We start from the raw sequence: 13,208 nt of genomic DNA on the forward strand, positions 1-13,208 counted from the left end.
CCCTTCCAGCCGCAGGGTGTACCAGAGAAGCTATGGAAATACCTGGCTGCATGCTGGCAATACGTCTCCAGTTAACCAAGCCATGCCTGATAAAGGTAGACCAAAAAACAATCAACTCTTTCTCCATCCAAGGTTTCTGGTGTGCTCTCTGGTTCTGTCTTCGGCCCTACTTCTTAGGGTCTGTTAATACATAGGCCAAAGAAGAGAAGAAAAACCTCTTGAAATTAAAAAAGTGTGGTACTAGACAGAACCCTCTACAAGAAGGATGATGAAGGAGGCTTCAAGAGAACTGAAACCAAAGCAGAACATGAAGATAACTGGAAGAAAAGAGGTGCAAGGGTGATAATCCACAGTGTTCTTGGAAAACAGAAATACTGTAATAGTTTTAAAAAAAAAAGGAAGATGCTAGAAAAGATGCTAGAAAAATATATGTGAAAATCGTATAAAAGAAAATGAGAAAAGAGAGAAAGGAATGGGGATTGTCACTAAGAGTGAGAGCAACAATCTGGCTGATAAATGCGACAGATCACAGGATACAATACTGAGCTCCTTGACTTCTCAGCTCCATTGCTGGTGCACCGCGGTCTGTATGTTGAGGGGGGAAAAAAAACAACACAAAACCCTTCCACATTCGCATTTGCTGCACCTGTATTTGTCAGGTTCTGTTGCACATTTCTGCCTATTTATGCTTTCAAGAGAAGTGTCTATCCAAAAGTGATTTAGGGCTTCTCAAAACCAACTCTTGATGTGGAAAACTTAAAAACAACATGTTAAAATGTTTCTAACACTCATGGAAGAATACCATGAGGGTTTTCACTATTTGAACTGATGCAGGTACGGTATCATAACAGCCTGAAAGGGTAGTTCAGAGGAGCGCGAACAGCTTTATATATCTCAAAGGATGAACTCTTGTGTTAAAAATACAATGTAAGCTGCTACTATTATTGACATTTTTCATTGTTAGCGTCAACATCAGTGCATTTTCAAGAACCCCAAAGCCAAAACTCCTGCAATGCGAGCCTGCTACTGCCTGCTGAAGTGCCAAAAGCACCAGGCAGCAACAGTTGTAATCTCCACATGCCTTTCACTCGTGCACGTGCCAAGGACAAACAGTGTCATTCTTCTCTGCCAACACAAGAACTGCACTGAATAACACAAAAGCATAGATACACGGCTTTCAATGTTTTAGAATTCAGAGACTGAAACTTCTATTGGGGATTGAGGGAAAGACAAGATAGTTGAACAGTTGGAACACAGTACGACTCATTTTCACCCGTGTGTGAAGTTGTTTTTACGCTGACCTATCGGTCATCAGAAGCAAAACTTGCCCGGGGGCCGTGCGGGCGGGACGAGGGAAGGAGCAGACCGCCCTCGTTCCTCGGCCCGGCCCCGGCCCCGCCGGCCGAGGGGAGGCAAGCGGGGCCCCGGGGCAGGTGCCGGGGCCGGGGCCGGGGCCGGGGCCGGGCGGGCGGGCCGGCTAGGGGCGGGCAGCGCGGGGCGGGGCGGGCTCTCCCCGCCCTTTCCGCTGAGCGCAGGGGGCGGAGCGGCGGCGGCGGCAGCAGCGTCCCCGGCCGGAGCTGCCCTGCCGGGACCGGCACCGGGACCAGGGGAGCAGCGGAGCCGCGGGGCGGCCGCGCCGCCGAGCGGGCTGAGGGCGGCTCCGGGCCGGGTGGCGCGGCCCCGGGCACGGCGGCTTCTCCCTCCCCTCAGCGGGGTGAGGGCGCCCCCCGGCGGCGGGGCGCTCCCGCTCCTCCTCATCCTCCTCCTCCTCGGGGCTGAGGCCGGGCCGGGGCACGGCACCATGTGGCCCCCGCTCTCCCCGCGCCTTTCCGCCTGACGGAGCCCCCCGGCCGGCCCGGCCCTGCCCTGCTCTGCCATGCAGCCGGCGCTCCGCTAGGCGCCGGCTGGAGCTCGCAGCCCGCTCCCTCGGCACCGCGGCGGCACCGGCACCATGAGGAACGGCGAGGATTTGGAGGGCTTCGATGGCGAGGCGTCCAGCACTTCCATGATCTCGGGGGCCAGCAGTCCCTACCAGCCCACCACCGAGCCCGTCAGCCAGCGCCGAGGGCTGGGCGGCCTCCGCTGCGACCTGGACTACCTGCGGGGCACCTTCGGCAGGATCAAGCTGGCTGAGGTGGTAGGTACCGGGCCGCCCCGAGCTCCCTTCCCCGCCCGGCGGCGAGGTGCGTACCTGCGCCTGGCGGCCGCCCAACGGCCTCCATTTCAGGGCCGCCGCGGGCGGGAGCCGCGGCTCGGCGGGGGCAGGGGGGTCCCGTCCCCACGACCCCTCAACCCGGTGCCCCCTCAGCCGGCGGGGCGCTGGGTGAGAGAGAGCCTCGCCCCGGGCTGAGGGTGGCGGAGGAGCCTTTGAGGTACCGGCAGCCGCCGGGGTTTCCTCAGCGTGCGGAGCAGAGTCCGAGGCGCCTCGGGCTGAGCCCGAGCGGTCACCGCGGCTCCGTGCTCGGCGGCCTGAGGGACGGGGCGGCCTTAGGGTCCGTAGGTACCCCGAGACTGGGCTGGTTGAGTTAAAACCCCACCCAGCACGCCTGCTGGGTCCCGTCGCGTGTCCTCGGATCGCAGGGCTATCAAAGAAACATCTCTCGGGGCTGTGCGCTTGTCCAAAACAACACGAAACAACCCAACTCAACCCAACCCAACCCAACCCAGCCCGCTGTGCCCCACCTGCGACCTGCTGAGCGGCAGCGGTGTGCCCGGGCTGGAGGGGGAGGGCAAGGATTGGGGTTGCAGAGCGGGGCCAGGTGCGCAGTGGGGGCCCCGTGTTCCTCAGGTGGGGGCCTTGCGGTCAGCAGAGGGTGCCTGACGCTCCCAGGAGGTGCGGAGCTGCAGCTGTGCCTTGGCCATGCCGGTTAGCTGGGGTGCCTGCGAGACTTCGCTTGCGCGTTCATTACATTTGCTTTTAGCAGGCTGAAATTCTGTTGGTTGCACAAAGTGGAAAGAAACCTTAAAACGCAAACAAACAACCCCCCAAATGCACACCTGAAGTTCTGTTAGTTGCACAAAGTGGGAAGAAACCTTAAAACACAACCCTTCCCCAAACATGCACGCTCCCAAAAAATCCCTGAAAACATTTTTCATTCTCAAAGAAAACATATGCTGTATTTGTCCGGATAGTCTGAACAGCTACACTGCTCAGTTTGAAGTCCTTGTGAAGCTTAGAGCACCGTAATAATTTTATGTGTAATAACTCCTGAGGTTTTACTGTTGATGATGCTGGATGCATGTCTTCATCTGATCAGACTTGAAAGTTGCGTTGTTACTAACGTCTGTGAAATTAGCAAATGCACTTTTAAGGGTGTTTTAGAGCAGTTATGAAAATGGCAGTAAGTCTGAAATAGATTTTTAAGTAGTTTCTTACAGAGATACTACAAATTGTTTTCCTTTAATATGAGTAAGTTCTTTGAGGACAATAATGTTAAAAAGGAAAACTACACCAAAAACCCACCAACTTTTAAATATTTCATGTGTATTACTTCATTGTTTAAAACCACTACTAGGTATTGTAAGACAAAGCTTGCAAGTACAGATTTCATGTAAGATATAGTCAAAGTGTACTAGGTTCAGCAGTGAGCACAAGTTTATGGAGGGTTGTGGTGATGAGTCTATAGTCCTTTTTACAAATACCCAATAAAACTCAGGATTTGGAAGTGCAATTTGTTTTCTTCTCATCTCCACAGTGTAGAACAAAATCTGTGGTCTGCAAGCGTTAGCAATGAGCATTACATGAGTAGGCTGAACGACAGGGAGCAGCTGCATTTGCATTGTGTATTTTCGGGACCGAAGCCAAAGAAGCTGTCATCACTGTGCAACATCTACCTGTCCTGGAACTATTAAAAACCATCCAGGTGGTAGAAGTTCTGGGGTGGTGCTTCCTAATATGCTAAAATAATCTGCCCTCAGGATTTTTATTTCTGTTCCTACTGCTGATCTTTGTAGTACACTAATAACTTCGGCAAGTCACATGAAAAGCTTTTAATTAAAATGAGTGATTATTGATTGTAAGTAAATCTTTTATTATTAAACTCTGATACGTTTGGAACAAATACGAAAAGTTTATGGAGTACGCCTCTTAAATTTTTAGGGCTTGTAAATAAAATTAAAAAAAAAAAAGTAATGGTAAAAACCATACCATGGTGGACTTAGAGACACGGGAGTTTTCTTGTCTGTTGAACGAGTATGTTGCAACTTCCAGTATGTTGTAGGAAGGCATACGTGCAGATGAGTGTCTTTGGAGGAACTGAGTAATGTTTTGTGCTTTTTTTTAATGAGTGGCCTGAGATAGCACACATGGTGTATATGGAGTGTATGAATCCAGTGGGTCAGAAGTTGACAAAATAGCTAGGATAGGATGGAAGCCTATGTACCATCGCAACAAATTTAGTTTCTGTGTGGTTGTACTCCAAAGGAGCTGCGTTTAATTTGTGGTAATGACTGGTAGAGCAAACTACTGGATTTTGCAAACTGATGGTAAAATGAGCAGTTTTGGAAAAGGAGGAGAAAGAACACGTTCCACGATGCTCTTAATTGACTTATTTGCCTAAGATAATTATTTTTGTTGTCGTAATGCTTAGTAATACCTTCAAAACTACTGTGGGAACTGATGTGTATCACAGGCTGTCGTACAGCACTCTGACTCATTTTTTAAAATGAGAAGGAACGCCCTTCATTGCACAGAATAAAACCTCAACAAAAATTGGTTAAGATAAAATGTCTCTAAATATATTCTAGTAAAAGAAAGTAATGCTGCAGGAAAGATTACAATGCACAATGACATGTTTAATGTCAGGATTTATATTAAAATACATACATGATTGGCAGACAAAATTATCAGTTGAAGACAAACATTGCCACTTACTGTAATCTTTGGTTTGAAGGACTTTCCACAGCTTAGCTCGTAGTGCCATATGTGACGTGTAGCTGTAGGGCATTGTGGCTGAAATGGCTCTTTTCCAGGTGCCCGTTCTTGATTGTCAGAAGAAGGAATAGGGAATGGGGAAAAAGCCAAATGCCCAAAAATAAAGGCATGGGGACTTCAGGGCTCTGTTACTGGCTGTAGGTTTGTCTGTATTGACTCAAAATACCAATACAGGAGTTGCTGCGAGCTGAAAAGCAGCATGATGTTTTAGGCATGTGGGGTAGTTTAAGCGCTGCTGGATGTGAGAAGAGTTCCAACTCATTTATTTGTATCTCAAGAGAATATGCCTTAAACTATCCTTTAAAGGGGCAATGTCACAAAGGGTTATGATAACGTTAATGATTCCTGTAGAGTATTGTGTGGCACTTTCCCAAGACTTAATTAGGCTTTCATTTCTGGAAGTCAAGGAAAAGGTTGAACAGTATTACAGGGTGTTTCTGTTAATTATAAGTTGGGTTTTAAAACTAAGGAAACTCTTTTAATATTTGGAGTTTCTCATGAATATTCAAGGCTAAGCTTATTGATTAATAGTACATATGGCTGATTGCTAAAGGTTATTGGTGTTAAGAATAGCAAGGAAGTAACAAAAAGTCCAATGTAGAAGAGCATGGTATTGAACTGATTTTCGCTTTTTTTGGACACTTTGCTAAGCCTTTAAGGTACTCAGCAGATAGTGCTCTCACCTGTGTCTTCCCATTTTGATGAGCTAGCTCTCTGTGCTTGTTTGGCAGCGAGGGGAAACCTCCGATGCCACTGAGGCTGGGCAGAGCTGTGAGCTCTGTAAAGAAGCAGCTGGCAGGAAGGAGGGTGGTGGGTGTTGGACCAGATCAGGAAAGGAGTTTTCAGGGGGCTGGGGAGGCTGACAGACGTGATCGGATGTCGTCTGACGAGGAGGAGGAAAACAGCACGAAGGGAAACGAACAGGGAGGAAGACTGAAAGTAATATGGGGTGTTGATGTTTTTGGGATAACGAGGATATGAACTGGAAGAGGAAGGCAAGAAGAACCTGGTACACTTGTGCACTACACACAGAAATGCTTTTCTGTTTGGGAAGGTGAAGTCTAGGTGGGAATTGTCTCAGCTGGCTCTCCAGCATTCAGATGGAGCAGTACCTTGCCGTGCAGCAGATGTGGGAGATTATGTAGTTGTCCTTGGAGAGCAGAGCAGAAAAGCTCTTTAGAGTTTATTTTCATTACTCTCTGGCATGGTTTTATGTTTCTCATGTTTTTAAGGGCTTTAATACTTCCCATGGAGATTATTCTACAATCAAGCTGATATCCCTGGAAAAGTTTTCTATGAACATCCTCAAATGATTTGTTACCTTTCAGTACTTCTGCCCTTTTTCCTTGAGTTTCCTAAAGAGAACCTCCTCTTCTGAGTGTGCTTGCTGAAGAAAGTTGTTTTCTGTATGAGGAATTGGGAAGGGCCCATTGCTGCCATCCAAAACAGATGGACCAGTTAGCACCTCTGCACGGGAAGTTGTTTCACTTTAGACGAGTGCTGCTTTTTTTATTGCTTTGTTTTTACCTTCAGCTTTTCTAAATGCATCGTTATATTTCCTTCGTTGCTCTAATACCGTGTCTTTGAGAATCTTACTGTTACAAGAGTTGAGTGTAGAAATATACTTACCACCCACGTTCCCATGGGAAATGATGACTTCCCGTTGCCTGCTTCTCAGTTTCTTTAGGAGCCGTAGTTCCCGGAGGGCTTTTCCTTGGGTCACCAGGTGAGGTGTGGAAAGCAGGCAGGATCCTGATGGGAGCCTCATTGGTTCTCACCAGGGTCCTGCTAGGTATTCACAGGCACTTGATTTAAGGTAAAATAACTGGGGCTTGATTTGAAAATTTGAAAACATGGTGCTTAGCTAGCTCTTGCGATGTTGGCGGTGGTTAGGAATGGTTTAACTGGAGCAGTAAGATAACAGAGCTACAGGAAACCTTTATCACGTGCTGCCTTGGGAAAGGGTGGCATTTGTGGTAGGCAGTGGTGGCCTCCCTGCCCCGGACAGCACTAGACTTTATATTTGTAATGTGCCTGTTCCAAATGCTACAGGAATCCATCAAAGACTCATGTTAAAGGAGATAATGCTTCTGCTTGGGAGGTCTCCGAGCTACAAGTTGCTGATGAGCGTACTGGGAAGCATCACTGCATGCTTGCTCGGGTCTCGCTCTCTATAGTGTGTGCTATTGCTTGGTGGTGGAGGCAAGATTTTGGGCTAAATGCAATCTGGTGGGAATAGCAGTTCACATGTTCACAATTTTCTGAATAAAAAGTTCCGTCTTCATTGGTGGAGAGTAGCTGAATGTTGGAAAAAGTTGTTCTGTGGCTTACTATCATTACACGTTTCCAGATCCAGAAATTGGTTAAGGCCAGGACTACTCTGCCATTCCTTGCTGTTAGAGTCTATCGCAATGAAGAAATCAGAATTGAAAAAGCCTGTAGTATGTACCTACGTGTACGTCAATAAGACTATTGAGAGTTCTCATTGTTAATTGCATTAAAAAATAGCTGTAATTTATGTTCCAAGTAGTAAGGTAACTGCTAACTGCTTGAATCAGGTTGAAGACTAGTCCCAGGTGCTCAGCAGTCAGTTTCATTATCGCAGTGTTCCCGTGCCTTCAGCTCAGCCTCTTGCTCTGATGGCTGCTGGAGGGGAGGGTCACTTGGGTGCCCCAACCTCCCGCCTGCCCCAGTCCAGAGCTCTGCACCTTGTGGTGTCTCACGCTTGTCCTTGTTCCTCAGTGTGGCTGCGGTGCTTCGCTGCAGCTGCACAGCACCGTGATTCCTACCCTGCCCTGTTTAAGGGCTGCTGGGGCAGGGAGCTGTGCACCTTACGGGCGGCTGTCTGTCTGTCTGTCTGTACTGGGCAGAAGTTGGCAGCTGGCCACTGGGTGCTGTTATGAACACATTGAGACTACTTTCACATTAGTTGTTGGGAAATATCGTTGTATATAAGTATGGTAGTACCAGCAGGAACAGGCAATTAGGCTGTACCTGATGGAGGTCAGTAGCTGACGTTGTCTGTCATGGGCTGCGTGGCAGGGTCACTGCTCAGGTCACTGGTCCTGGTGGAAAGGTGTCGGTGGTCTTGGTGAGAACTGGAGCATTGCAGGAGACACCTGAACCTCCTGAAGCAGTTTCAGTGTCACTGGCAACCTCATGCCTTAGTTTTTCCTATAAGCGATCAAGTTTCACCTTTAAAGTTAGCTTTAGCTCTTTTATTCTGCTCTTCTGAGGTATGCAAGCCTTTTCCGTTTCTGGTGTGTGAACTTAGCTCTAGCAAATTTATAGCCGTTTGTTCTTGTGTCAACATTGCCGATTTGCATAACCACGCTTTGCTCCACGTACTTTGAAACAGCTGTCCGTGCTCGGTCACCTCGCTTCACAAAGCCCGGCGGGGTTGTTGTGGACTCTGCTCGTCACTGGGGCTCTCTGCTCCCCTGCAGCCTGCCTGGGCACCGCCTGCCGCCTGGAGATCCATTCGGAGGAGCACAGCCCAGGAGAAGGCAGCCTGCAGGGGTGGCATACCAGGGCACGCGGTGACCTTGGTGCTTGTCACGCCTCTGCTGGGAATACCTCCCCTGCTGTGTGCTAGGGTTACGCTGGCAGTTCAGAGCTGTTCCACTGCATCTTCCGTGTTTTATTCTGTTCTAATTTCCAAACAATAAATTGGCATTTATATAAGAAGTGCTTGTGACTTTGCTATTGTACACTGAGCGTAGATGCTTGGTGGTATTTGTAGCTCATTCAGAAAATGGGAGTATGGCAGTAGATACTGGTGATCTTTGGGATCTCATCTTAGAAAAAGCCTGTCGTGATAATAAAGGATAACGTTTGTAATAGGCACATATGCTTAGAAATCCTATTTAGGTAGAGCATGTCTGTACAGTGTCTCTGAGACTCCTGATTTCTCTTTGGAAAGTTTTCTCTTGAAAGGTTATAGATCGGCGCTGCTGTGTGGTGATATTTTTATACTGACATTTACCACAGAAGGAAGAATGATGAGATAACACTGTTTAGCTTTGGTTTTTATTGTTTCTGTGTGCATGTGAAGAAAAGGCTGTGGCTGTCATCCAGCAACAAAGCAAATGGTTTTTGGTCTCTTCTGTGATGTCCCTTAGATGCATTCAGGCCATGGGCCGTTGTCCTACTGTCATTAAACTCCAAATTCCAGTTTCAGATTTTTCTCTAAGATGGTGGATAGTTTCAAATTCTGCTTTCAGAAGAAAATTCTATCGTCTCTGTAATATGTATGCTTTATTTTCCCCCCTACCATTATGAACCACTTTAATAGTAATGGGTACATTATATTAATTGTAGATGCTGCAATGAGAACGGCAGTTCTAATGGTATTATGATTTGGAAGGCAACCTTCTTTTCTTGTAATCTTTCTGTTAATCTCTCTGGTTGTTGAGGCTCCCTAGAGATTTAATTATCATGTAACATAAGAAAAAGGACTAGAAATTTAAGAGGCTGCATTTTTCTTGTAACATAAGCAGTAGAAGAGGAATCAGTTCCTTTCGATACTAGTTAATGCATTGTTTGTCAGTTCAACTTGATAGTCATCACCCCATGCACAAAGTTGTATTTCAGAAACACCTACCTTAGTGCAACAAGGTGCTGAAATTGTTCTATACATGCAGTGGGTAGCCATCTGAATAGAAGACTTAACAACGGGTCAAATGCTGTTAGTCTGTAACGGTAGCAGTCACTATTTCTGAATTTGATCTGAATTAAAAAAATACACCCTGACTTAAACAAAAAACGCAAACTCACCCAGTTCTCAGATGGTTTGTGTAGTCAGTTGCTTCCAAAATATGGAAGTGATGTTAAGGTTTCTCTGGAGCCTGTGTCATCAACTCTGCAGATTAATAGGAGAAGGAAAGCAAAAGCCTGCTACACAAACCTTATGTAGAGTAGATGTAAGAACAAACAATTATGAATAAAGATGGGTCCAAAATGTTACTGACTGAGGGCAAAGAGGTCTCAGAGCTGGCATAGCACTCTCCTGGACTGAGAAGTCTGCGCAGTGTGGAACAGCATGAATCAAGTGCTACAGTCCCTGCGGGGATCAGGTCTGAAGCATCGTTTTATTTAGTGGGTGTCCAGGATGAAATCCATAGTCACACTGCAGCATGTTGCTAGAATAGCATAATAGCTGAAATGGAGTTTCAGGTTAGCAGAGTAACTTTGCAAGTTTTTATCTAATTGTGTGCAAATTAAACTGGGAACTATAATTTCCAGTGTCACAATTTTGACTCTCTGATCCAAAGGCTCTGATACTCGGTGTCCTGGTTTGCGGAAGAACATAATGATGTATTTTTACTTAAGCAAGTGTCTTTAGATTTGTCTACAATTAAACTTTTTTTTATATGTAACTTGATATTCAGATGGTGTTTGACATTTTTTTGAAGTTTTCTTTAGCTTGCTTGTATGTTCACAAAGTGACCAGCTTGCAAGCCAGTTGAAATGGTTCATGATGGTTTCTTCCCTTAGAGCATGGCTTAAAAGCACAGCAACTGTGTACCTGGTGCGTGGAAATATGTCCTGTACTTGGATCTGGTACCTACAGTGGCACTTTTGGGGTAACTTTCACTTAGACTAAATGTTCTCATTTTCAGATGCAAAAATCTGGCTATGATATAGCAGTGCTCCTAACAGCTTCTTGGGGTGTTCTGCCAGTTTTTTTCTGAATTATTTTATGAATCAACTACAAGTGTTTCCATTTCAGTATTTTTCTATACTTTTAGGACATTTTAAACTGAAATGTGCATGCAAGAAAGCAACAAGCACATTGTGAATATTATGAAATGCTGAAGTGTTATGAGTCTTCAACCTTTGGTCACTTTTGTCCCGTGAAATTCTTTTCACACTAGTAATTGATATTGCCACTTGACTGTTGTGAATACATTTATTAGGGGGTTCATCATAGGGTTTTTTTCATCATTAGTTTCTTCTAATTGTTGCGTTTAATGCTTGGAAACTTTTTAACTGATGCAGATGAAACCTTTCAGGGAGTGTGGGATCTTTTGATTTTATATGATGGTATCACATCTTCCAAGTATTTAGAAAAAGGCACTTCTCAGAATTGTAGGAAAGTTTCCAAAGGCCTTGAGATGTTCAGTATGTTTAGTTCACAGTGGTGGGACGATAAGAATCGTGACCAAGAAGGTCAAGACGTTGTTGCTGGAGTCGTAAGAGTTTTGTGGTGTTAACGTCATTTTATAGTCCTCTGTTTGCAGTGCGCTGAGTTTGTTTGCAGTCTTTAGGCAGATCTGTTCTTGAGTTATAAAATCATGAGTAGGTGGATTTGCCATTATGCAATGCAAGTTTGTGGGTTCCTTTCTATTTTGGGTGAGATATTACTATATAACGGCTGTAAGACAGTCTAAACAGCAAGGCAGGCTTGAAGGTTTCATGCATTCCCCGGTACAGCTGGCAGTGCTCTTTAATGTTCTGGCCTACATCTATTTTTTTTAATGTTCTGTTTTACCAGTATGTCTAGACTCTTTTTGCCTTTTAAGGCATGGCATCTAAGGGGGCCTTCAGATTGCAATCTTGGGAACGTTGGGATTGCAAGGACATTTTGCACCATTTCCTTTAAACAACAAGCTCAAAAAACTTTAATGGATTCTTTAGGACTACTTTAAGTTCTTGATTGTGTTCTCATTAAAATTCCTTTCTTGTTTTAGTATTTGTGGGATGTTTGATGTTTACTTACAATTAGGATTAAATGGGGTTTTAAAGGATACAGACTGATTCTGATAGTCTTAAAATAGAACTTTAACTTACTTTAAAATTGCCAAACAGGCTAGTTAAACATGGGGCCATACGGATCAAATACCTTGACAAATTTTACGAGTACACCTTTACTTTTTAAAACCAATTCATTTATCCTCCTGTTTGTTACAGAATTTACAGTACTGTGTTTTGATATTGTTTTGACTAGCCCGGTTTCCAACACTGGTTGGCGTTTGAATGCGAATGGGAACATGAAGCCAGTTCAGAAGAGTTGATTTTTCTCTGCTTTAAGAGCTGAGTGGAGAATTCTCAAAAGTGAAGGAATAGCCAAAATGTTTATACTTTATTTAAAAATCACACAAGCCTCATCTCAGTAACGTGTTGTGTTCCAGCAGAGAGCATGTTTGTACCTAACATACAGCAGCCTGGAGACAAAAATAAGGTAATGCTATGTAGCCAGGTTTTTCAGTAGCAAAGATATGATAAGTTATGGGTTCTTACAGCTTGGTGTAACAAAAAACATTCCATTGTTCTTGAAATAATAAATGCTGAAACAAAACCAGTGACTTTTGGTGCAGCTAACAATTACATTAGTCAAAAAGGCAAACAAGAGTTACCATTTCTTTTAACGAAGGGTGCATCTTCCCTTGTCTTGGTGACTGAAAGTGAGGGCAACTAAACTTTTCTTGAACTCATCTGTTAAGATAGAATTTTTCCCCTGTTCTGTTTCCTTTAGTCAGTTTTTACTCTGTGTTACTATTTTAATAAAGCCCACATGAGTAAGACTAGCAGTAAATGGGACTTCTGGAAAAGTATTTTATTCTTCCTCTTTCCCTTTTTCTGCCCCCATAAGTGCAGCTGCCAGTGGCTGAGGAGGATGCAAAGGATTCAACGTATTATATTTAGTGCAGCAAAGAAGAAATGTGTGATGTTTTCTAACCTGTTCTTACTTAGCATGTGTAAGAACATACTATGCAGATGCCAGTCAAACTGTGATAAAATTAGACTTTTAGAAACTTAGCTTTACACGTAAAGAATTTCCACTTTTCTGTTATGTACGTGATTAATTACACTTTTTACCAGCACTCCAGCATGCTGTCCTGAAGTCTGACATGGGCATACTGCAGCGGTGGGTCCATAAGAGCTTGCTCGTTGTGCTTTCTGCCTGGCATGGGCACAGGTGTGCCAAGGCTCACAGAGGTGTTCGGAGGGATTTACTGAGGAGCCTGCTGTCTTGCAGCAGGCAGTGCCGTTACGGAGACTAGCTTGTAAAGTTTGGGAATAGGAGAGAGATGGCTATAAAAAGCTGGGCTTGCGGATATCCATCAAAATGAGTGTGAGACAATAGGAAAACTAAGCCTCAAATATCAGGAAACTGTGAAAAGCAGAGGGAAAACCCACTTCCTATCATCGAGTATTATATGTGCTTTCACTGAAGTCATTGGCACCATTCAGTGTACTGTAGGTACAGAATAAACCCTTAAATTTGAGCTGTTCCTGGTTATATAGGAGTTGTGCGTAATAGATATTTCTA

General features: G+C 45.0%; 1 protein-coding gene across 10 annotated transcripts in view; it reads left to right on the plus strand.

Moving 5' to 3' along the window:
* Window positions 1–1,517: 1,517 nt before the first annotated feature.
* Window positions 1,518–13,208, plus strand: part of CMTM4 (CKLF like MARVEL transmembrane domain containing 4) — a 39,446-nt gene continuing 27,755 nt past the window's right edge. For all 10 annotated transcript variants that reach the window (XR_014571149.1, XR_014571150.1, XR_014571151.1 and 7 more), the window contains exon 1: window positions 1,518–2,137. Coding sequence is in view for 1 of the 10 variants with exons in the window: in XM_083794783.1 (XP_083650909.1) it covers window positions 1,952–2,137 (186 nt within the window). In the remaining 9 variants the exon portion in view is untranslated. The remainder of the gene's footprint in view (window positions 2,138–13,208) is intronic.

Source organism: Anser anser (genome assembly GCF_964211835.1).
Source record: "Anser anser genome assembly, chromosome: 11".
Lineage (NCBI taxonomy): Eukaryota > Metazoa > Chordata > Aves > Anseriformes > Anatidae > Anser > Anser anser.